The 23,809-nt window shown below is 44.6% G+C and overlaps 1 protein-coding gene across 1 annotated transcript in view; it reads right to left on the bottom strand.

Moving 5' to 3' along the window:
* The window catches only part of ABTB3 (ankyrin repeat and BTB domain containing 3), a 319,847-nt gene that overhangs the window by 109,852 nt on the left and 186,186 nt on the right, over window positions 1-23,809 (bottom strand). The window contains exons 2-3 of the mRNA XM_052640471.1: window positions 15,831-15,980; window positions 3,837-4,041 (exon numbers count right to left, since the gene is read on the bottom strand). Coding sequence (XP_052496431.1) covers window positions 3,837-4,041; window positions 15,831-15,980 — 355 coding nt within the window. The remainder of the gene's footprint in view (window positions 1-3,836; window positions 4,042-15,830; window positions 15,981-23,809) is intronic.

Genomic DNA, 23,809 nt, shown 5'->3' with positions numbered 1-23,809 from the left:
ATAAAAGGATGTATATCAGCTACTCTCGCCGGATAAGGGGAGCTCTCCTTCTACTAAGCATGGCACTGGATGTCTTAGCTACAATATCTAATTTATGGCTTACACCAGTCCCAAGAGGCTGGTCTTATTCTCATTTTACAGTGGAAGAGAAGAGTTTCAATAGGGGTGAGATGACTTGTTCAAGGTCCCAGAACTGGAAGAAGCAGAGCCGGGATCTGATTCCAAAAGTTGATCTGACTCCCAAATCCATACACTTTCCCGAAGACCAAAGTGAACAGAACTCAAAAAATGGTAAGTTCTTTCTGTTTTGTGTCATCCCCTGAAAGTTCAACCAAGCAGGAATGGAAATATTAACATAAATGACTCTGACAAACTATAGAACATGTTCTCTTTACTGGGCTCTCCCTCACAGCTCATTTCTCTTTAAAACTTGTTCCAGAAAGTTTGCAACCCTTAGATGGTCTCCCTAGACTAATAGTCACTTCAACCACACTCTGAATTCTGAAAATAGATTCCAGAAGGAAAGATGGCAACTACATAACAGAAAATACAACGGGAGCCAGGCAACAGTTGGGGAGTTGGGGACAGGGAGTAGGTCACACGATGAGATTTGTATTTTAGAGTTTCAGTTTGGTGGCCATGAGGATGGAGCTGGTCAGAGAATATTAAGCTTCACACCCAGGGAGACCATTTAGAAATGAAATGCAGTGTCAGCTGTGACTTAGCGACTGAAAACAACGGCCGCAGTAAAGGGAACGAGGGGCTGGGCCGTGCAGTGTGGCAGCAATCTGGGGAGGAAGGGTTAGAATAGCAGTCCCCAGCCTTTTTGGAACCAGGGACTGGTTTCATGGAAGACGATATTTCCACAGACCAAGGGTGGGGGATGGTTTCAGGATGATTCTTGTAAGGAGCATGCACCCTAGGTCCCTCGCATGCACAGTTCACAGTAGGGCTTGTGCTCCTGTGAGAATCTACTGTGCTGCTCACCTGACAAGAGGTGGCGCTCAGGCAGTAATGTGAGCACTGAGGATATCCATCTGCGTAAATACAGAGGAAGCTTCGTTCGCTTATCCACCGCTCACCTCTTGCTGTACAACCCAGTTCCTAAAAGGCCATGAATGTGGAAGGGGGCAGGGTTGGGGACCCCTGGATTAAGGGAATGGGAGATGGCACAGATATTGCCTCAGTAAGATCTACTGACTAGCTGGCTATAGGAAGGAGTGTGGGGGTGGGCCCCAGTTTTCTGACTGGTTTGACCAGGTTGATGGTGATTCCAGTCTTGGAGAACGGGGAGAAAGGAGGAACAGTCGGTTTGAGGGGCAAGATGTTGGCCTTAGTTTTGAGGTGGCTGTGAACACTCCTGATGGAAATGTTCCACAGGCAGCTGGATCAATGGATTTGTCCACTCTTTCATCCTACAAATAATTATCAACTTTGTGATATATACCAGGTGTTGAGTTTGGCATTATGTACGGTGCGACAACCAAAACAGATGTGTTCTGTGTCCTCACAAAGCTCACAGGCAATACACACACACACACACACACACACACACACACGCACACACACACTTGCTGTGTTGGGCAGAAAAGAATAAGGTATTCTGAGAAGATCCAGCCTGAGAGTGTGAGACTTGGCAGTGAAACTGGAAGGCTGAGTTGCATAAGGTTCTGGTGCTCAGCGGTGGTGAGGTCTAACTGGAGATACGAGGGGGTCAACTAAAAAGAGGCAGGAATTGAAGAGTGTGGGGAGGAGATGAATCAGAGGAACTACCCCATTCTATAGACTTTTGGGTGGGGCTGAAGAACTAGATACCCCAAAGCTGAGACCAGTGGCTTCCATCCTCCCAGCCATCATGATTCATACTCAGAACACAAAGTCTTGATGTGTCTGACTGAGGTTGTTTCCTGCCTGGGGACCATGTGCACGTTGCCACCTCTCCACTTTGGGTATGTTTGGCACATGAAAATATACACAGGGCACCACTGATTTGGCCTGGATAGTGGCAGACATGACTAATCCCCTGATTAAGTTAATTCCAGACTGGCTTGAAATATTGATGCTAACTTGGGATACTTTAAAAAAAAAAAAAGAGGCAATTTCTGTCTCACCCATGCTCCATCCTCTTCTTTAACTGAAAGCCAAGAGAATGGTTTAGGAGCCCAATTAAATCCAATCTATTCTGGCAGAATCAGAGCATCCAATGAACATTTCAAAACTACTTGGAATCACTTAATAGAGAAAAAGTGCATTGAGCCCAAACTGGGAGCTATTCAGCTATGTGTGGTAAGATCTCCAACAACATTTATAAAAGGGAATGTTTATGAAGCATTTACTACATGCTGGGCACTGTTCAATGCATTCAGTCTTCAAAAAGCCCTATGAAGGATTTATTCTTATTTTATAGATTTTATAGATGAAGAAACTGAGGCATAGGGAGGTTAAAGGCACTTTTCCAAGATACCCTGGCTTTTAATTGGAAGAGCCTGGATTCGAACCTACAAGTCTGGATCACAGAGCCAGCTCTTTTAACGACTCAATAAACGGTCACTACTGTACAAGCCTGTGTACATTGGAGGATGGGCCCGATTTGTGAGATGCTGGGGGAGATAACGGGTTCCTGGGTGGCTCAGTGGGTAAAGAATCCACCTTCAATGTGGGAGACACAGGCAGACGTAAGTTTGATCCCCTGGTTGGGAAGATCCCTTGGAGGAGGGCATGGCAGTTCTCTTTAGTATTCTTGCCTGAAGAATCCCATGGACAGAAGAGCCTGGTGGGCCACAGTCCATGGCATCACAAAGAGTTGGACATGAATGAAGCAACTGTGCACCCACGCATATGGGAGATGAGCTTTGTGGATCTGTCTGCATGGAAAGAGGGGATGCCTCCAGGCAGCCTTCTGGACTGACGGCAGTTTGGATGTCTTGCCTCTGACAGGGTGAAACCAGCCTCAGAAAATCCTGGGATTTTCCAGGCAGAAGGGAACCTGGAAACCACTTAGTGTTGCTGCTGGTTTATGGATGGGGAGGTTGAGGCACAGGGGAGCAGATGGACAGTGCTGAGGAGCAGCAGAAGCTGGGTCAGAGGGAGCTTCCTCTTCCAGGAAGCCCTCCTTCCTTCTCTGCCATGAGGATTCTGCCTCATGGGACCTGCTATGCTGTCCCCTGTGTGCCCAAGAAGCCCATTTCTGGCTGTGCAGGTGTTACAGTTTCCCTCTCAAGTCCCCAGGACAGCCAGGGTGAAATGAAGACAGACATCTCCCACCCATAGGGCTGGCGTCCCCCAAAGCTGCCTTCACAGTGAAGCCCCCTGGCACTGCTGAAACCCTCATCTCTCCAGAATTTGAAGACCCTCTCTTCTGACCCTGGCCACTTTTATTGCAGATTGGACCAGCCCTATGCAAACCCATTTCAAAGATCTCACTCAGGTCTCAGGGCTTCCCAGGTGGCGCTAGTGGCAAAGAACCCGCCTACCATTGCAGGAGACATAAGAGATGTTGGTTCAATCCCTGGGTTGGGAAGATCCCCTAGAGGAGGACATGGCCATCCACTCCAGTATTTTTGCCTGGAGAATCCCCACGGACAGAGGAGCCTGGTGGGCTACAGTCCATAGGGTCTCAAAGAGTTAGACACGACTGAAGAGACAGCACTCCCCGAGGTCTCAGATACTCTTCAGGGTACAAGATTCAGCCTCCAGTTTCTGGAAACTGGGCAGCTCTGGCCCCTCCCCTGCCCCACCCTTGCACCACCTCAGAGGCAAAACCCACCCACCACAAAGTGGTGTCGGCTCGATGGGAGCCTCTCTCTCTGGCCATCCAAAGCCAACACATGTCTTACCTTTCCACCTGGAGGTTGACTTTGGAGGGTTCCACGTTGGGATTTTCCCATTCCATCTGTGGGCAGTGCATGAAATAGCAAAGGGTATACAGGGCCTCGGGCTCCCAGTAGAGCGCCCCCTGCTTGTGGTGCAGGGGGGTGCCGTTGCCATGGTGCTTGGCATTGAGGGGCTGCAGGTGATGCATTGCTCGGGACACCAGGTCACCTGTGGACAGAAGTAAGATTTCAGATCCTTCAAGTAGCCAAGACTCACAGAGAAGAGGTGCAGAGATTCTCATCTCGAGATTCCCTCGTTCAGTGGAAATGGTCTCATCAGGCAGAGAGGGAAGCGTTTGTTCATTCACCACACGCCTGTCAATGACTTATCAGGTTTGGGGTGCTGCTTCAAGCACAGCGGGCTGCTACGATAACTCCAGTCCTGCTCTTTGGAACCCACAATTTCTAACAAGGCACAGAAAGCCCTTTGTACGTGTCTACTTTCAGCCTTCTTCATCTGGGACACACCCCTCTGTCACAGCCTCTGCTGTGACCAGTACTGCCTCCCTTGCAATCACAAGAATGGACTATACTGTGTCTTTCCTCTGAGCCTGGGCATAAACTGTTATCCCCTCTATCTAGAACATTCTCTTTCTCCTCTTTTCCAGGCTAACTCCTGCTGATCATCCAGGTGTCGGCTTACATATTATATTCCAGGACACCATTCTGGAATTTCCCCCACTCCCCTGTGTCAGATGCCACACTGCACTTTCTTTGTTACAGCACTTAGTACACTGTGACACAGTATTCTTTTTGTCCATCATTCCCAATGATAGCAACTCAGTCCAAAATGACACCTATTTGTGACAGCACAGTTAGAGCGCTTTAACATTGAGTTCTCATAACACCTTATAAAGTAGGCACCTTTATAAACCTATTTTACAGACGAGGACACAGAGGCCCAAAGAGGTGAAATAACTTCTCAGCAGGGCAGAGCCACGAACAGCAGAAGGCGGATTTGAACCCCAGCACTCTGGCTCCAGAATCTATGCACTTAACCACGCTCCTTGAGGGGCATGTTTTATTATTCTCAGCACTGGCAAACTCTGAGAACACTCCGGCCTTTCTCATGCTTTCTTAGAAGAAAACTAGCTTTCTCCTTCATCAGACCAAACTTGCACAGTCCCAGGTTGGCCCTGGAGAGAATATCTTCTTATGGGAGACTGGTTGGGCCTGAAGCTCTGACTTTCCTTGACTAAGATTGTGTTTCTCAAATGTGGTTTGCTTGTAAGCAACCTTCAGGAATGTAGTTGTATCCAAGCACCACCTGTATTGTTATTTACTTAATCTTCGATGGACTCATTTTATTTTTTGAATATATATATCTAAAAAAGAAACATTATGTCACTGACATAAATGGGAAATTAGTATCCCTTGCTGTAAACAGAAGGTCATTGTGAAAGTTAATTCAATAAAAAGAGTGTAATTAATTTATACCTGAATTCTGGTCCTGTTTTCCTTTGTTAAAAAGAGCAAGTGAGAGTTGTTAGGGGCTCATATCAAGTGGAGCCTTTCCTCTGAAAGCAATTAGAATGAAAATAGAATTGAAAAGCGTCACTCCCATGACCAGTGTTATCTAAGGCACTGCCCCTGTCCCTCTGGAAATCATCTCTTGCACAGTGGGAGGTGTTGCACACTTGGGGAGATGTTCCTTGAAGTTATTTTTGATGGTGAATTTGTGTGTCAACTGGGCTAGGCTATGGTGCCTGGTTGTCTGGTCAAACACTAATCTAAATGTTGCTGCGATGCTATTTTTTTTTTTTTTTTTTTAGTTTTTTAAACTTATTTAAATATATATTTTAAAGTTTTTAGATGTGTTTTGTGTGTTGGTTTCTGCCATACATACATCTACTCTGTGCCAGGCACTGTGAAAAAGCGCCTCACATGCATTGTCTCTATGATGCTTCCTCAGGCCCACTTGACTTCACATTTCAAGATGTCTGGCTCTAGGTGAGTGATGACACCATCGTGGTTATTTGGGTTGTGAAGATATTTTTTGTATAGTTCTTCTGTGTATTCTTGCCACCTCTTCTTAATATCTTCTGCTTCTGTTAGGTCCATACCATTTCTGTCCTTTACTGAGCCCATCTTTGCATGAAAAGTTACCTTGGTATCTCTAATTTTCTTGAAGAGATCTCTAGTCTTTCCCATTCTATTGTTTTCCTCTATTTCTTTGCACTGATCCCTGAGGAAAGCTTTCTTATCTCTCCTTGCTATTCTTTGGAACTCTGCATTCAAATGGGTATATCTTTCCTTTTCTCCTTTGCCTTTTGTGTCTCTTCTTTTCATAGCTATTTGTAAGGCCTCCTCAGACAACCATTTTGCCTTTTTGCATTTCTTTTTCTCGGGGATGGTCTTGATCACTGCCTTTTGTACAATGTCACAAACCTCCGTCCATAGTTCTTTAGGCTCTCTGTCTATCAGACCTGTCCCCTTAAATCTACTTGTCACTTTCACTGTATAATCATAAGGGATTTGATTTAGCTCATACCTGAATGGTCTAGTACCCTATAGAGCCTTGTGAGTCCCTAAGAACAAAACTAGTGGAGGTGATGGAATTCCAGTTGAGCTCTTTCAAATCCTGAAAGATGATGCTGTGAAAGTGCTGCACTCACGATGCCAGCAAATTTGGAAAACTCAGCGTGTCCACAGGAATGGAAAAGGTCAGTTTTCATTCCAATCCCAAAGAAAGGCAATGCCAAAGAATGCTCAAACTACTGCACAATTGCACTCATCTCACATGCTAGCAAAGTAATGCTTAAAATTCTCCAAGCCAGGCTTCAACAGTATGTGAACCATGAACTTCCAGATGTTCAAGCTGGTTTTAGAAAAGGCAGAGGAACCAGAGATCAAATTGCCAACATCCGTTGAATCATCCCAAAAGCAAGAGAGTCAATAAAAACATCTACTTCTGCTTTATTGACTACGCCAAACCCTTTGACTGTGTGGATCACAATAAACTGTGGAAAATTCTTCAAGAAATGGGATTATCAGACCACCTGATCTGCCTCCTGAGAAATCTATATGCAAGTCAAGAAGCAACAGTTAGAACTGGACATGGAACAACAGACTGGTTCCAAATAGGAAAAGGAGTAAGTCAAGGCTGAATATTATCACCCTGCTTATTTAACTTATATGCAGAGTACATCATGAGAAATGCTGGGCTGGAAGAAGCACAAGCTGGAATCAAGATTGCTGGGAGAAATATCAATAACCTCAGATATGCAGATGACACCACCCTTATGGCAAAAAGCAAAGAAGAACTAAAGAGCTTCTTGATGAAAGTGAAAGAGGAGAGTGAAAAAGTTGGCTTAAAACTCAACGTTCAGAAAACTAAGATCATGGCATCTGGTCCCATCACTTAGTGGCAAATAGATTGGGAAACAGCGGAAACAGTGAGAGACTTTATTTTTGGGGGCTCCAAAATCACTGCAGATGGTGACTGCAGGCATGAAATTAAAAGAAGCCTGTTCCCTGGGAGAAAAGCTATGACCAACCTAGACAGCATATTAAAAAGCAGATGCATTACTTTGCCAACAAAGTTCCATCTAATGAAAGCTATGGTTTTTCCAGTAGTCATGTATGGATGTGAGAGTTGGACTATAAAGAAAGCTGAGCACCGAAGAATTGATGTTTTTGAACTGTGGTGTTGGAGAAGACTGCTGAGAGCCCCTTGGACTGCAAGGAGATCCAACCAGTCCATCCTAAAGGAAATCAGTGAATATTCACTGGAAGGACTGATGCTGAAGCTGAAACTCCAATACTTTGGCCACCTGATGCAAAGAATGGACTCATTTGAAAAGACCCTGATGCTGGGAAAGATTAAAGGCAGGAGGAGAAGGGGACGACAGAAGATGAGATGGTTGGATGGCATCACCGATTCAATGGACATGAGTTTGAATAAACTTTGAGAATTGGTGATGGACAGGGAGACCTGACATGCTGCAGTCCATGGGGTCTCAAAGAGTCAGACACAACTGAGAGACATCATTTTAGCTTTACAGCAGTGATCTGCAAGCGGGGTGATTTTGCCTCCCACGGGACATTTGGTAACATCTGGAGACATTTCTTGTGTCACATTCTGGGGACTGTTACTGTACCTAGTGGGCAGAGGCTAGAGATGTTGCTAAACATCCTACAATGAACAAATCAGTCCCTATAAGGAAGAGTTTTGCCAGGAGTCAATAATGCCCAGGTTAAGAAATTCTGTTTTACAGATAAGAAACCAAGGTTCAAGGTCACAAAGCAGAGATAAGATTGTAAACCTGGGTCTGCCTGACTCTAATGTCTGTGCTCGTCACCCTACACTGACCTAAGTTTTTTTTACAGAGACGGCTCACTGCAGCCGTGGCCAGCTCCAAGTCCATGATGGGGCAAGTTGGCATTGTGTAGCCAAGGTGTTAACAAATGCTCCTTTCCTTTGATTCAGTAATTCCATTTCTGGGACTCTGTCCCAAGGTTGGAATCCAAAATGCAGCAAAATCTTCATGCACAAGGATTTTTATCCAAAACCTTATTTATAGAATCCAAAATTTGACAAAGAAACAAATGTTTGAAAATCAGAGCATGGTTAAATAAACTCTGGTATGTGATAAAACTTATGCAGTTACTAAAAATGTTTACAGAGAGCTGCAATAAATGAAAAAACTATCTTTGTGTTAGAATGGTAAGTGGCAAAAAAGTGAAATTCAAAATTGCATACAGAGTGATCAGGATTATGTTATTAAAAATATGCACTGAGTAAATAACAGGGGGAAAAAAGCAAAATGTTGACCAAGGATTTCTCTGCCTAGAGGGATTGTGGGCAACATTCCCTTCCAACTTTTCTGTTAGTTCTGAATTTTGAATTATGGCATGTGCTTCTTGGAGTTATCAGAGTAATAAGCTTAGCGAGGTGGGGTTTACTTTCTAGTACCTCCTATCTAGGGCCAGGTTGGGGTACATTCATCTTTCCCTCTGTCTTTCTTGAAAGCGCTCATAAAATAGCTCAAAATAAGAAAAATCAAAATCGGGTGGAGAAGAGAAGAGGATCCATGTTTTGGGGCCACACGTCACCCCTCCAGGTCCCCAAGACCCTGGGAAGGCTTTGGTTTTGGTTGGACTAACTGTGTCCTCAGAGCATCATTCATTTTGCCCTGCACTTCTAGGCTCCCCACTTTTTCTCTTGTTTTCTCACCTTATATGACCCTCCCCTTCATCTTCTCAATTACTGAAGACTTTCAAGGCTGTGATCAAATGCCAGTTTTTCCAGGGAGCCCTCCAGGATGCCCCCATTCAGAATCAATTGCCCTTTACTCTGTGTACCTACAACACCTGATGATAAAGTCCAACATGTTATGTGTTTAATTCAGACATGCTTTAGATGCCCATACATCTGCTTCCCCTATTGAGTTTAATGGATAGAGACATGACTCATTCATTGCCCTGTTCCTGGAGGAGCAGTGTGTTTGGTGATTAGGGACAAGCTTTCTGGAGTCAGACTCTCTGAGTCTGAGTTTCCAACCTGCCACTGACCAGCTGCATGATCTTGGGTGAGTTAACGTCTCTGTATTTGGGGATAATTATGTCCTTTGTGAACCTGTTGTGTGGATTAAACTGATAACATGTAGAAAGTACCTCACATTGGTTTCTTCATTTGGAAAATGGAGATAATATTAGTTCCTAATGAAGCAATCATATAAATCACTTAAAGCACTTGAAATAGGGTTGGGCACATTCTGAATGCATAGTAAGTATTCAGCACATATCTTTTGCTTTGTATTGCCACTACCATCACCATCCTCATCACTAGCACCATTTCTTTCCACCATCTTGACCACCATTACCATCTCCATCATCATACTATATGCTTCACCATCAGCATCATCTTTGTCATCAGCCCAGTCTCTGGAGCACAGGCCTAAAGGATGTCTCTGATGAGGGTTGGTCACGGGAGATGAAATTGGCATGGGGATTCTACAATCACTAGCTCCACTTCAAATCCCACTCTATGTATGTGCTATCTGCTGCTTCCCGGTCAGCTTCATTCATGAACCCAAAGCAACAAACCCACTGTCACTAGCTACACTGAGTTTGGGTGGCTAGAGTTTGGTTCTAGGAACCTACTTGAGAATCTGCTTATAATCAGGTTTCCCAAATGTCAGTCATTTGAAAATCAGCATCATGAATTCTCACATATCTGTGTGCCGCAGGTCCAATTTATTTACTTAACATTTTTCTTTAAATTAGCTTCCTCTTTCACACAATACATTCATTGAAAAATGAAACTTTATATCAGCGCCATAAAAGGAAAACCAATATTTTTCTAGTACCCATAAAAAATTCATGGCAATTAAAAATAGAAAGTGTTTTGTCTATTACCTGCAATCTCCCTTGCTACCCTTTGGGAAATGGAGCTCTGCCTTCCAGACTCAGGTTATCAGTGCAATCTTCTCTAAGCTGTCTTCCTGAATGCCACTGTGATCACCCTGAGACAAAGGACTGCATATTTCAACATGGGTTCCTTTCCCCAAAACCTGTACTATGACAGCACCTTCAATTCATTCCCTGCTGTTCATCCACAGTCAGCTACCACTTTCTATGGTACATTTTCAAAACCTCCCACAACCCTGGGGTAGGAGGTATCATCACTCTTTTTTCAGAGATGGTAAAACTGGGGATCAGAGTGATCAAGTTACTTGACCTAGGTCACACAGCACAGATGAGGAAATCAAGGCACTCTTCAGCATCATAAACCGTGGTTTAACTTGCCTCCAAAATTTTCTTGGGCTCCAAAATCACTGCAAATGGTGACTGCAGTCATGAAATTAAAAGATGCTTGCTCCTTGCTTCGGAAGAATTGATGCTTTTGAACTGTGGTGTTGGAGAAGATTCTTGAGAGTCCCTTGGACTGCAAGGAGATCCAACTAGTCAATCCTAAAGGAAATCAGTCCTGAATATTCACTGGAAGGACTGATGGTGAAGCTGAAACTCCAATACTTTGGCCACCTGATGTGAAGAACTGACTCATTGGAAAAGACCCTGATGCTGGAAGGATTGAAGGCAGGAAGAGCAAGGGACAACAGAGGGTGAGATGATTGAATGGGCACCACCAACTCTATGGACATGAGTTTGAGCAGGCTCTGGGAGATAGTGATGGACAGGGAAGCCTGGCCTGCCACAGTGGGTGGCAAAGAGTCAGACATGACTGAGCGACTGAACAAAGACAACTCATTCCCTATTTTACAGATGAGGAAATTCAGGCACAGAAGGGTTAAGGCCAGTGACACTTTACCATTGAAAAGGGTCACAGGTACATTCTAGTGGCCAGAGACAGCAGGACCTTATGAAAAGACCCCGTTTCCCCATTTACATATGAGAGCACCCTTGTCCAAGCAATGAGGGCTTTTTTTTTCTTTTCTGGTGACACTGAGGAGAGACAACCCAGAAACGCTTTTTACGCACAGCTGTAAATTAATGGTCCTGTTTCGAGGAACACATTGAGTGGGAACAGCAAGTTCACAGTTTAGTGTAAAAAGAAAACAGAAAGAGGCATTTTTCAATGAAGCCCTCATTTTTTCCCCCTTTAAATAACAGAAAGCAATTACTCTACTTAATGGCTGTCCAATGCAGGTTAATTGGGAGCTTGGGGGCAAGGCAAGGAACATTGGGCAGAAGAGCTGCAACAAGGTCTCAGAGGACACAAATATGGGATGGATGGGACCAAATGTAGAGCCGAGTTGATTCAAAAATAAGCACAGCCAGGGCCTCTGCTTTCCCTGGAGGTGGGGTGGACTGGCTTCCTGCAGACCTACTCCTGACCAGTTCAGGTAAGGAGGCCTGGTCTGCTCACTGAACTCTAAGTACTGTCTTGCTAATTTCCTTGGGCTCACGGTTAAGAATCACCAACCAGCCTGTGTCAGTTTGGGGACCTTTGTGATCTCCTGATTTAGTTTCTCACTCAAATAATGTGAGTGGCTCAGTTCAGCTGGTAAAGAATCTGCCTGCAATGTGGGAGACCTGGGTTCGATTCCTGGGTTGGGAAGATCCTCTGGAGAAGGGAAAGGCTACCCACTCTAGTATTCTGGCCTGGAGAATTCCAAGGACTACAGTCCATGGGGTCGCGAAGACTGAGCGGCTTTCATTTTCACTTTCAAATAATTTGACATACAGAGATTCCAGTTCTAGCTCTCTGAGTTCAAAATTCAGTTCAATAGAACACAAAATATTTGACAAGAATTTCATTGAGTTCCCCTCCCCTGTAGCATTTTCTTCAGCTTTTGTTTCACGGACTAGTTCACTGCGGGTTATTCGTATATTCATTGGACTTTCAACAGATATTTCCCAAGCTAAGGGCCATGTGTTAGGTGCTTAGAGTGCAGAACTCAGCTGGACACAGCACAGTTAAGCAGAAAAAGAAAAGATGATTTGAAATGGGGCTCTGCCACTTAGGAGTTGTGTGGCTTTCGGCAAAACATTTATCCTTCTAAGTCTTAGTTTTCTTATCTATAAAATGAGAATAATAATTCCTTTCATGTGCTTAAAGCACCTGGCACACAGTAGGTGGTCTGGAAATAGTGGATGTATTTTTGCCCCAAGCCATAACATCATCGCTATACATCACCACTGACGAAGGCAGTTTGATGCCCTGAGGATAGAAGCAGGGCATATACAGGAAGAAGTCTCAGCGGGCAAGGGCAGGGTGAGCGGAGTGGGGGAGTGGGGGGTGAAATACTCGGTAACCTTTGTGAATTCTCACATCTCCAATGTAGCTTTGAGGGCAGCATTCACAACACCTGGTACAGAGCAAACTGTAGATCCTCAGACCTGGAAGGAACAAAGGTCTGACTAACGGTCCGATATTATACAGGCAGATACAGTCCACCCATATCATCTAGAAATGCCCAGGCTTCCCCCAGAGACAGGGAGTCATGTGTAGTGATGACAGCTCTGGTTGGAGAACTGGATTCAATTTCAAGTCATCAGTTCACAGGTGTGGTTGATCTTAGACAGGTTATTTATCCCTTCTTACCTTCATTCCCACATCTCTGTGGATAACAATGGTTACACTGGAAGTAGCTCGTGTAGATTTTTCATAGTTCCCTAGATCAACATCTATTATTGCTGGCTCTTAAGAAGGCTATAGTCAGGGGCTCTGCCCTCAACCCCGAACAGCCTGATTCAAGAAGAGCAGGGACAGCTGGGAACAGACTCCACCCCGCCATTGCTGGAACAACAGTGGTTTCTGGAATCCGCACGGGCAGAGTAACCTTTGAATATGAAGAACAGCTCTCTATGTACACAGACAGGGCAAGGCTGTATTGATTCAGACCACAGAGCAAGTCAGTCTAAATTACAGTCAGATCAGAAAAGAAGGCAATTTTATTACTTTCTGTCGCCGACGTGGCTTATCAACATGCTTCTGCATACACGTTCTACGGGGCTGACTTAATGAACGGAGGGAACCTATTCATAATTAGCAGCACCTATTTGTGTGCCAACAATTCATATGCAAAAGTCAATATTCAACGGCAACGACAGCATTTAATTTACAGAACAAATTGTCCTTAAAAACAATTTACGTGACAAGCTGCTCCTGTGGACTGCCTGCTTAGGTGAAGTGCAGATTTATTTAGCAAATCCTTTCCTTCAAGAGAAGCACTGGAATTGAGCAGAGCTCCAGCCCAGGTGCTAGGAGGGGCCCTTAAAATACTTCAGGACAAACCTTTGAGACTCCAGAGGAGAACGTGTGGGGGCCTCTTCCACGGTGGCACCCATGTAGACATGGTCCAACCCTGTAGCCAGAATCGGCCTTTCCAAGGTCATGGGCATGTTTTGGAAATTGGTGGAGTCCCAAACAACAAGGCATTTCTTCTTTGAGATGTTTCCCCAAGGGATCTGCTTGGACCAGCTACATCTGAATCTCTGGGGTGGGGGGCTGTTAAAATGTAGACCTTTCCTTCCCCCACTTCCAACTGTTGCAGATATCTCAAAATATCATTCACACACATCACCACCTCAAAATAATAGGTCACCAGAGTTGCTGCTAGATCTTGTTTTATAATGTTCTAATAAAACATATGACTATATCACATATAATGTGATATAAACTATATCACAGTTCAGCTGAAATATATTGATAACTGTCTTTTAATATAATTAGCTTCCTTAATAAACTGATACACTTTATTTCATGCATTTAAAAGTACTGTTCTAAGGCAGGGTCCACAGGCTTCATCAGGCTGCCAAACGGATCCACAGAATCCTTAAGTTTAAGAACAATCATACAACTGACCAGTGGCTGGAAGACCCGGTAATCAGAGGCATCTCATGACTTTGGGAGTTTGATGGGAATGGAAGCACAGTTTCCAAATTCAGGTGCCAAAAAAGCTCTAGTGAACATAAGGGGCCCCTTTAGCTCGAATCAGCGACTGCTTCCCTTTGCAGAGGTGCAAGCCATGTGCTCAAAGTAGGATGACTGTCCTGGGTATACAGGGAATTCTTGGGAAGAGGTACAAGTTGCTTTATGAGTCCTTAAGTCTCTTATAGTTCAGAATTTTTTAGAATTTCACACTATCTCACACTTCAACATACTCTAGCATTTCTGTGATCATTACTCTAGTTCCATCTGGAGCTAACACAGGGCTGTGTCACTGGACAATCAATTGGATCATAAGTAAATACAGTTTTATATTCCTCTGGTTGGCCAGATTCAGCCCAGACCTGAATTAGGAGGTGTAGAAGCACAGCAATCATTACTCAAACTTGGGACACCCCAGCCTTCTTCTCTCCACCTTTCTGCCCCTTCTCTCCCTCTCTTCCCATCTCTCTCTTTGTCTCTGTCTCTCCCTTTTTTTCACATTTCCCAAGGACTGACTATGTGCCAAGCAGTATTCGTGGTGCTGAGGTTACAACAGTGAACAAAACAAATATCTCTTCTCTCTGTGAGAATATATTCTAATAGCAGGAAACAGATAATTAAAAAAATTAATGAGTCAACTATTGAGGGTGTCTGGGGGAAGGAGGGAGGGGAATGATTGCTAATGGTTATCAGGTTTCTTGTTGGGGTGATGAAAATGTCCTAAAATTGATTGTGGTTATGGTTGTATAACTTGGAAATATACTAAAAGCCATTGAATGATGATACACTTTAAGTAGGTGAACAGGATATGAATTATATCTCAGTGGACTTGTTACTGAAAAACAAAAAGAAATTGAGCATGTCATAGGGTAATAGCTGGGAAGAAAGGTAAAGCAGTGAAGAGGGATCAGGGTTCTTAGGGTGTTATAATTTTAAATAGGGTGCTCAGGGAAAACTTCATTAAGGGGTAACATTTGGGTGAGACTTGAAGGTAATGAGGAAATAAGCTATGTGGATATCTGGAGGATGAGAGTGGTTTATACAGAGGGAACAGCATGTGCAAAGGCCCTGAGGTATGTCTGCTGTGTTCAAGGAACAAGAGGTACCAGTGTGACTGAGTTCAGCAGGTCTGGGGAGGAAGTGGAGGAAGATGTCTGAGGGATACAGGTAGGGAGCCTGGATGAAATTTTGAGGATTTTGGCTTTTCCTGTGGATCAGATGGGGAGCCAGTGGAGGATTTTGAACAGACATGGTCCTGTTGTGGAAATCAACAGTCTTTACAGCACTTACTGTGTGCTAGGGACTACAGAGACCTCCTTGGTGGGTGTCAGCTTGCTGAGTCACCACAACTATATTCTAAGTGAAGTATTACCATATTCTCTGTTTTATAAAAAAGGAAATGGAGGCTTAGAAAAGGGTAGGAGGCTGACCTCCATCAGAGGCAGTCTTTACCAGTCTACCTGACTCCAGAGCCCTTGCCTTCACCATGGCCATCAACACTGATCTGTGTACATAGTGGGTGCTTAATAAAAGGAGCCACCGGATTGGTTACAGAACACTGCCCTGAGCACAGTCAGCCCCTTGGGCACAGAGTAGGCAGAGAACCAGCATCCACTTACTCAGTTCTGCGATGCTGCCGACGCGGGTTGCCAGCAAGGATTGCTCGATGGTCCTCAGCTCAGACTGGCTAAACATGGGCAGCTCTCCCGGCTTGCTGGTCCGCTGTGGGTCCCGGTGAAGGTTCAGGCTGTCTGGCAGGCAGAGCACTCCTGCAGGTGGTGGGAACAGAGGGTGAAAGGAAAACAGATTGTTATTTTTCTGCTGCCCAAAGGAGGGGTGCAAAACCCCTCAAACCCCACGCACAGCCTCAAACCACACCAGAGTTGGTACCGCAAAGGAAATACGGGAACCAAGGCTCTGCATCCTTTTGGAAATGATGTCTAGGTCTTTCCAAATGTCTCTTGCTGATTAACAAACATTCGTCTGTATGTGCACATGCCCAAAGGACAAAGAAGAAAATCATTTCCTCAGAACTGGCAGGGACCTCACTTGCGCAGAGACACCTCTTGAGAACTCAGTGGTCATGGTCCTACCAGCCTTCCCGAGGCAGCTGCCACCCCAAGCACCCTGGAGGACATCTCTCCTGGCAGTCCTCTGAGGGCTCGCTTTACTTCCCCAGCAAATTCCACTCTGGGTGGTTGGGCTGTTATCTGTCAGACAAAGCTCTGGCTTTCTCCGTAGAGCTGTATTTCAGGAGCTAAAAAGTCCCCACGGGCTTTTGTAACTTGTATGGTGAATACCCATGGGAGATCCCTAGAATCCAATTATTTTCATCCCATCCTTTCCGTTCCATGAACACTTAGTGAGAAACTGAGAACTTACTCGACTGACTACTCAGAAATATTCACTGTTCCTGTCATCACCACGCCCTCCACAGGCAGAGTGTGCTTTCTTGCTCCTTGACTTTTGGTTTCACGAACTTTGGCCAAGGTATGTTAAGAGATATGAAGGAACCAAACGTCTCAAAAGCACCTGTGCAGTTGAACTTGCTCTTTTGTGTTTTTGCATTGTCATGAGAAAAACACACCCTGCTTAGCCTGCTCGTGTAAGGAAGGTGAGAGACCCACAGAGCTGATCCAGTACAATCTGTAGCTTGGAGCTGCCCCACAAAGGCAAGTGTTAATTTAATATGCCATTGAGATACTCAGGGTTGTTCATTACTCAGTATTATTATGGTGATGACTAACAGATACACCTACTGGATGTCAATCACGGAGGAGACAACGAATGAGGCAGGCATGTGTTGTGCTGCATTAGGAACTGAGGATATGGTGATGGACAGGATACACCTACTCCCGTTCCCAATGGGCTCACAGTCTAAGTGGAGGAGGTGGACTATTACACACATAACCACAAAGCCATACCATACATGCTCTGTGGTAGGAGAAGATGAGAAGATTAGCAGGGACCTGAACAAAAGTAGTTGTCAATAAACTGGAAGCATTTATTGAGTGCCTACAGTAGTCCCAATTCTGCTAGGCATTTTGGAGATGCAAAAGAAGCAGAAGATGTATTCAAGAATAAACTCACTGGAGAAACAAGACTGCCAATGACAAAACTGGAGTGCAATGAAGGAGTATCAACACACAGGTGCTGAATTATTTAAGCCAGCTGTCAGGGCGAGGGGACCGACAGAAGGCAAAGGTCAAAATTCAAGCCCACTCCTCGCCCTGTGAACCACAAAAGCCCAGCAAACAAAGGCTCCTCCTTTGAACACGAGCAGGGAGAGAACATACCTCTTCTGCCCCCTGCTGCATAATTAGTGGCTCCAGCCACACTGACCTAGTCGCTCGTCTTGAATATCTTACTTTCATACCTAACAAGCTGACACAGCGGAGAAGGCAACCATAACAGATTTTTTTGAGTAATAAACAAATGGATAAATAGTACAAATGACCATTAATGTTTAATGTTCTTATAATCAGGAAACTGGTCAAATGAATTTCTGAGATTGTTTTCTAACTATTGTTTTTCAAAAATCTTAGACTCAATAAGAATGTATTTTATATCACAACCTAGTACACAGCCTTCCCAGGTGGTTCCGTGGTAAAGAATCTGCCTGCTAAGCAGGAGACGTGGGTTCAATCCCTGGGTCAGGAAGATCCCCTGGAGAAGGAAACGGCAACCCATTCCAGTATTCTTGCTGGAGAATCCCATGAACAGAGGAGCTTAGTGGGCTACAGTCCATGGAGTCGTAAAAGGGTCAGATACGACTCAGCGTCTACACCACCACCATCACCAGTACACACAAACACACACACACCATCACCACCACCAATACTACACACAGTTTTCATGTTTTCCATGAAAAAAATCTTGGAAAATAATATTAATCCTTACTATGTATGTGGCATGCTCCATTTTTTCCTTTTCGCTTCGTTTCTACCTTACCAATAAAAATGCTGAGTGTAGCACCAAAAGTGATCTCATGGCCCACTAGTGGGTCATGACTGGCAGTTTGAAAAACTCTGTGAGCCAGGCTGGTTCACACCTTGGCATTAACTGGACAATACAGATCCATGATTTACTGGATACTACTTAGCACTGGGCTGGGTTCCACATCAGCTGTAGAGAAGGTTGAGAGGTGATCCCCACACTTTAGGGACCCTCAGTTTTTCAGGAAAGGCAAAATCTTCACAGAAATGCCCATCATGTAAGGCTGGCCTCCTGCCTGTCCTTTTCCCTTAACACCTGAGTCATCCCCCAATCACCGCAGGCAGGGACGCCCTGAGTCATCCTTGCTTCCTCCGGTTTGCTCACCTGCCCAGACATTTGGTCAGAGGTCAAGTCAAGTAGCTGTTGCCTTGGCAACGAATGCTGGGCCAACCCTTCATCTGATGCCTCTGAAGTTCCTGACTCTAATTCAGAGATTTACCACTCTTAAATGTGCACATGGCAAATGAGAGCAGGTGACCCAAGGTTCAGGGGATGAGGCCCTCTGCTGGGGGAGAGGGTAGTAGTCAGGGGGCTTCACGGTAAAGGAGACCTGGGAGTGAGCCCTGACTGTCAGGGAGGATGACATTCTCTAATGAACAATACAAAAGGCCCTGACATGTCCTCACAGGTTTTCGTTCTCGGTAATTGCATTATGCACAGCAAGTTCTTATCCCAGGCTGGCATCTGAAACATTGCTTCACACATGGGTTGAGGTATAAGCAAATGTGCCTCAAATGTGACTCCAGACTTGGAATCTGGAACCCAGCGCTTCAGTCTTGGCTCTACCACTTCCTACCCATGTTTAACTTTGGGCAGGTCAGAGAACTTCTCTGGACCTCAGTTTTCTCTTCTGTGAAATGGGAGTGATAAGACTAGCCTTACCTCCCTCATGGCACTGCTGAGGGTGGGAGATGAAATGAGACCATGTGTACTAAAGTACTTTGCACGTGCTGAGCAATAGTACATGCTTGACATATGTTAACTGAGATGAAAATTGGTCAGTGTGTATAAACGTAGCTTTGAACTGCTTTATGCTTCATCATGAGAATAAATAATTTCCCTCAGAATTATTCATCCTCCTTTTAGAGGGTTATGAAATTTAAATGTGAAAACATAATTATTCAAAGAGGCTTTGAAAGCTAGAGTACTAGGATTTGAGAAATCTATAATTGATCTATTATGCAAAGATTATATACCAGGGTTTTCCTTTTTCTCTTTTTTTTTGACGACTCTATATGGGGTATACACATAAACTGGAGTTATTTTTTTGTGTATAAAAATCAACTATGTCAATAAGAAGGTCCCAGCCACATATTTTAGTGTCAGATACAGGCTTGAGTGTTTTGGAGTACTCATCAATTTCTGTTATTCGAGTCAAGGACAGTCACAGCCTGGTGACTGACCCAAGTTTCAAAACAGGGGAGACCTAAGGTTCAAATATGACTTTGGACCTAAAGGAATACGGTCACCTTGGAGAGCAGGTGACCACTGGGGAGTGGCTACTCTGTTGAAGGGGTCACCATCTTACTGAAATCTATCACTGTGGAGTGGGTTACGCATTTGTCTAAGGGGAAATCCATTCACATTTTCAAAGGGGTTTGCAAGTGCTAAAAGATGATTAACCAGTGTCTTTGAATGTCCACATTTCCAGCCATAACCAACCTGGGACTGACTAACCATGGGGAGGCCAGAGGCCAGAAACAGGATTCAGTCCTGCCCCAGTCCCCTGGGCAACCTGGACAAAGCACTTCCCAGGCCTTCAGTCAGTTTCTGTGTCTGCAAAAAGGGGTTAAAGTATCCACATCACCAGTTTGTTGTGTTGATTCAAGAAAAGAAATATTTAAGGCCTCCAGCCTATAGCAAGTGCCTGACTGAATGGCCTCTTCCCACAATGTGCAGCTTTGTTTATCTAATGTCTGGATTCGAACAGTCTTGCTGATCATCCTTCCACAATCCGGTGTGACTGGAGACAGACAACTTTTTGGTTAGGTCATTTAGGATAGAAAATATGAGAGCCTCTCTTCTGGGTGGGCCCCTGGACCAACCACTGATCTGGCATTTGTCTCTGCTGGTGGCGATCTGGGCAGTTCTGCCTCCCTGAATGCCTACCTCTAAAGGATGGTTCCTTGGCAAATACAACACCCTGCCATTCTTTCCCTCCACTCAGCTCTTCTGTGTCTCCATTCTATCATTGGATCAGGACACTGTTTACCCACCAAGAGAAAACCAAATAAGACAACCATCAGCACTCATCCAGTCTCCCCTTGATGTGATGGTGGTGATGGGAGACAAGGGGGCTACGTAAGGTCTTGGCATCCTGGACCCAGGCTTGGGTTCTGCCTTGTCTGTCTCTGGCTGTGAGAAGGAGACAGACTGTCCTGTGTCCTGCCTGCCAAGCTAAGCCTTGTTTTCTGCTAGGTTGTCCCCCGAATTTAAAGTGCAGGGTCCTGGCACCAGTCCCAGCTTTAAGAAATGGGAAGGAAGCAGCTGGGGTGCAGCACACCAGCCCTCAAACTGGCACTGGACAGACCTGGCTGAGTTCAGATTCCTGCCTCACCGTCTCCCAGCTGTGAGGCCTGGGGCTTGTGACTCGGCTCCTCTGAGCCTCTGTTTCTCCCTCTGAAACTTGTTTGATGCTATCTACCTCCTAGTGTGCTTGGGAGGCCATAATGGGATAATCTACATGGATAACCTGTCACAGAAAAGGGGTCGATAAATGTTTGTTAATAATCCAAGTGAAGTTCTTTGAAGGGAAAGATTTAGGAATTCAATAACACGCTGCTAGAGGGCTTTCTTCTACTGTTTAATTTATTAAGAAATAAGGTAGGAAGTTATCAGATTTTTTTTAATGTTTGCACAATCGGCCTGGAAACTCCTTTTTATTTTAAGAAATTTGGCAGCGGGAAACAAATTCATGGCTGGCTTGGTGAGCACACATCTGTGAGAGGCATGCCATATTCCAATTAGGATGCACCCAGACCACAGTTTATTTTTCCCCCATCATGAATTACATTCAATGGGAAAAGCTCTTAGGAAGTCTGAAGCTAAACCATCAAAAGAAATAAGAAGAAGTAGAAAACACAAAGATGGAGAATTTTCAGAAATGAGTTCAATAACATGCTGGTCCTTGGCAGCTGAAGTGCCCAGGGTGAATAAGCATGCCAGCTTAAAAGAACATGAAGATATCTATAGAACTACCATATGATCCAGCAATCCCACTACTGGACATACACCCTGGAAATGAAGGTGTTAGTCGCTCAGTCATGTCCCACTCTTTGCAACCTCATGGACTGCAGCCCACAAGGTTCCTCTGTCCATGGGATTTTCCAGGCATGAATACTGGAGTGGGGTGCCATTTCCTTCTCCAGGGGATCTTCCCGACCCAGGGATCGAACTCGCATCTCCCGTGTCTCCTGTGTTGCAGGCAGATTCTTTACCCACTAAGCCACTGAAAACCATAATTCAAAAGGACACACGTACCTCAGTGTTCATTGTAGCACTATTTACAATAGTCAGGCATAGAAACAACCTAAATAACCAAGGACAGATGAATGGATAAAAAAGATGTGGTCCGTGTATACATTGCAATATAACTCAGCCATTGAAAGGAATGAAATTGAGTCACCTGCAGAAATGTGGATGGACCTAGGGTTTGTCATACAAAGCGAAATAAGTCAGAAAGAGAAAAACAAATATCGTATATTAAAGCATATATGTGGACTCTAGAAACATGGTACAGATGAACCTATTTGCAGGGAAGGAATAGAGACAGAGACGTAGAGACGGACACGTGGACACTGTGGGGAAGGGGAGGCAGGGATAAACTGAGAGGTCAGAACTTATATATATGTAGTGATTCCCTACACACACGACTGAAGTGACTTAGCAGCAGCAGCAGCAATTCCCTGGTGGCTCAAACGGTAAAGCATCTGCCCGCAATGCAGGAGACCCAGGTTCAATCCCTGGGTTGGGAAGATCCCCTGGAGAAGGAAGTGGCAACCCACTCCAGTACTCTTGCCTAGAAAATTCCATGGATGGAGGAGACTGGTGGGCTACAGTCCATGGGGTCACAAAAAGTCGGACATGACTGAGTGACTTCACGAGATACACACACACACACATACACACACACACATATATACACTACTGTGCATAAAATATGTAACTAGTGGGAATCTGCTGTATAACACGGAGCTCAGCTCAATGCTCTGTGAAGACCTAGATGGGTGTGATGGGGGTGGGTAGGAGGCAAGTACAAGAGAGAGGGGATATATGCACACATATAACTGATTCACTTCATTGTACAGCAGAAACTAACACAACATTGTAAAGCAATTATATTCCAATAAGAAACAAAATAAAAATAAATAAAATAAAACAAACAAACGAAAAGACTATGAAGGTATCTATGGATCATTCATTCATTCACCAACACTAAGCACCGCAAAGATAGCAGGACACGTTTCTATTCTCAAAGGCTCCTGGTCGTCAAGGGAGACAGACCACTCCACCAACTGAATCACTATGGGGGAAACAACAGAGCAGAAGCGTGCATGAGGTCCAGCGTGCATGGATCACACTGGGTGAGCCAAGTTGGCCTGGAACTGTCAGGGCATCTTCCCAGGGGAGCTTAGGAGACCTGGGGAAGCAGACATCTTATGGCAAAGTTGAAACAGTGTGGATTCTGGAGCCTGAATGAATGCTCAGGTTGAATTGCACCAGTGCTACTTCACAGCAACGTCACCTAGGGATGCTATTTAGTTCTCTGAAAAGCATCTGTCTTTTTTGTTCTCCTACACAGCGGTGACACGTGTGGGCACAGTGTCATGTGGAGGTAATAACCCAGCAAGGTAATAACCCAACTGGGTAATAACCTAGTCCTGGGTGCAACAGACAGAGAACTTGTGTGTTAGAGTGTTTTGAGTTAAAAACTAGTCTTTGACACTTCAGTTAACACATGGCAACAGGCCAGAGTAAAATAATGAGGAGGCAGCTTTGTGGACAAGGGAGGCTTTCCTGCTCTACATCAAGGTGGCCATTCTGCTTCCTCTTGAATACTTATAATTCAAATGCATTCATCATCATTCATTTATCCATCCATCCATCCATCCAAACCTCCACTTTTATTATGGATCATCCTTTAACTAATTAAGAGGTAATTAATTAATTATTTTTTGAGCATCTACTATCCAATACATTGTGTACTGGGCATATCCAATACAATGGGGGTACAGAAGTAAACAACACAGAGCAGTTGCTCTCTTGGAGCTTAACTTCCATTGATCTAGTTACTTATCCACCCACCTAACCTCCCTCTCTCCCACCCATCTATCCATTTCTCCACCCCTCCATTCCTCCATTCATCCATCCCACATAATGTGCCAGACTGAGGCTATAATGCAAAGACACAGATACTCTCCTTAAGAAATTCATAATCTAGTGGGATAAGTACACATGCTTATGAGTGTACTTATGTACAGGAGCTGTAAGAGAAGCTCGTACATGCTACACTAATGGCACACGTAGAAATTGGATAGTCTACCTGAGTGACGTTGACAGGAAAGGATTCACAGATGAACTGTCCTAGGATCAGTACCAAAAG

The sequence above is a fragment of the Budorcas taxicolor genome, chromosome 5, assembly GCF_023091745.1.
Source record: "Budorcas taxicolor isolate Tak-1 chromosome 5, Takin1.1, whole genome shotgun sequence".
Lineage (NCBI taxonomy): Eukaryota > Metazoa > Chordata > Mammalia > Artiodactyla > Bovidae > Budorcas > Budorcas taxicolor.
This window is presented reverse-complemented; position numbering and strand designations above follow the sequence as displayed.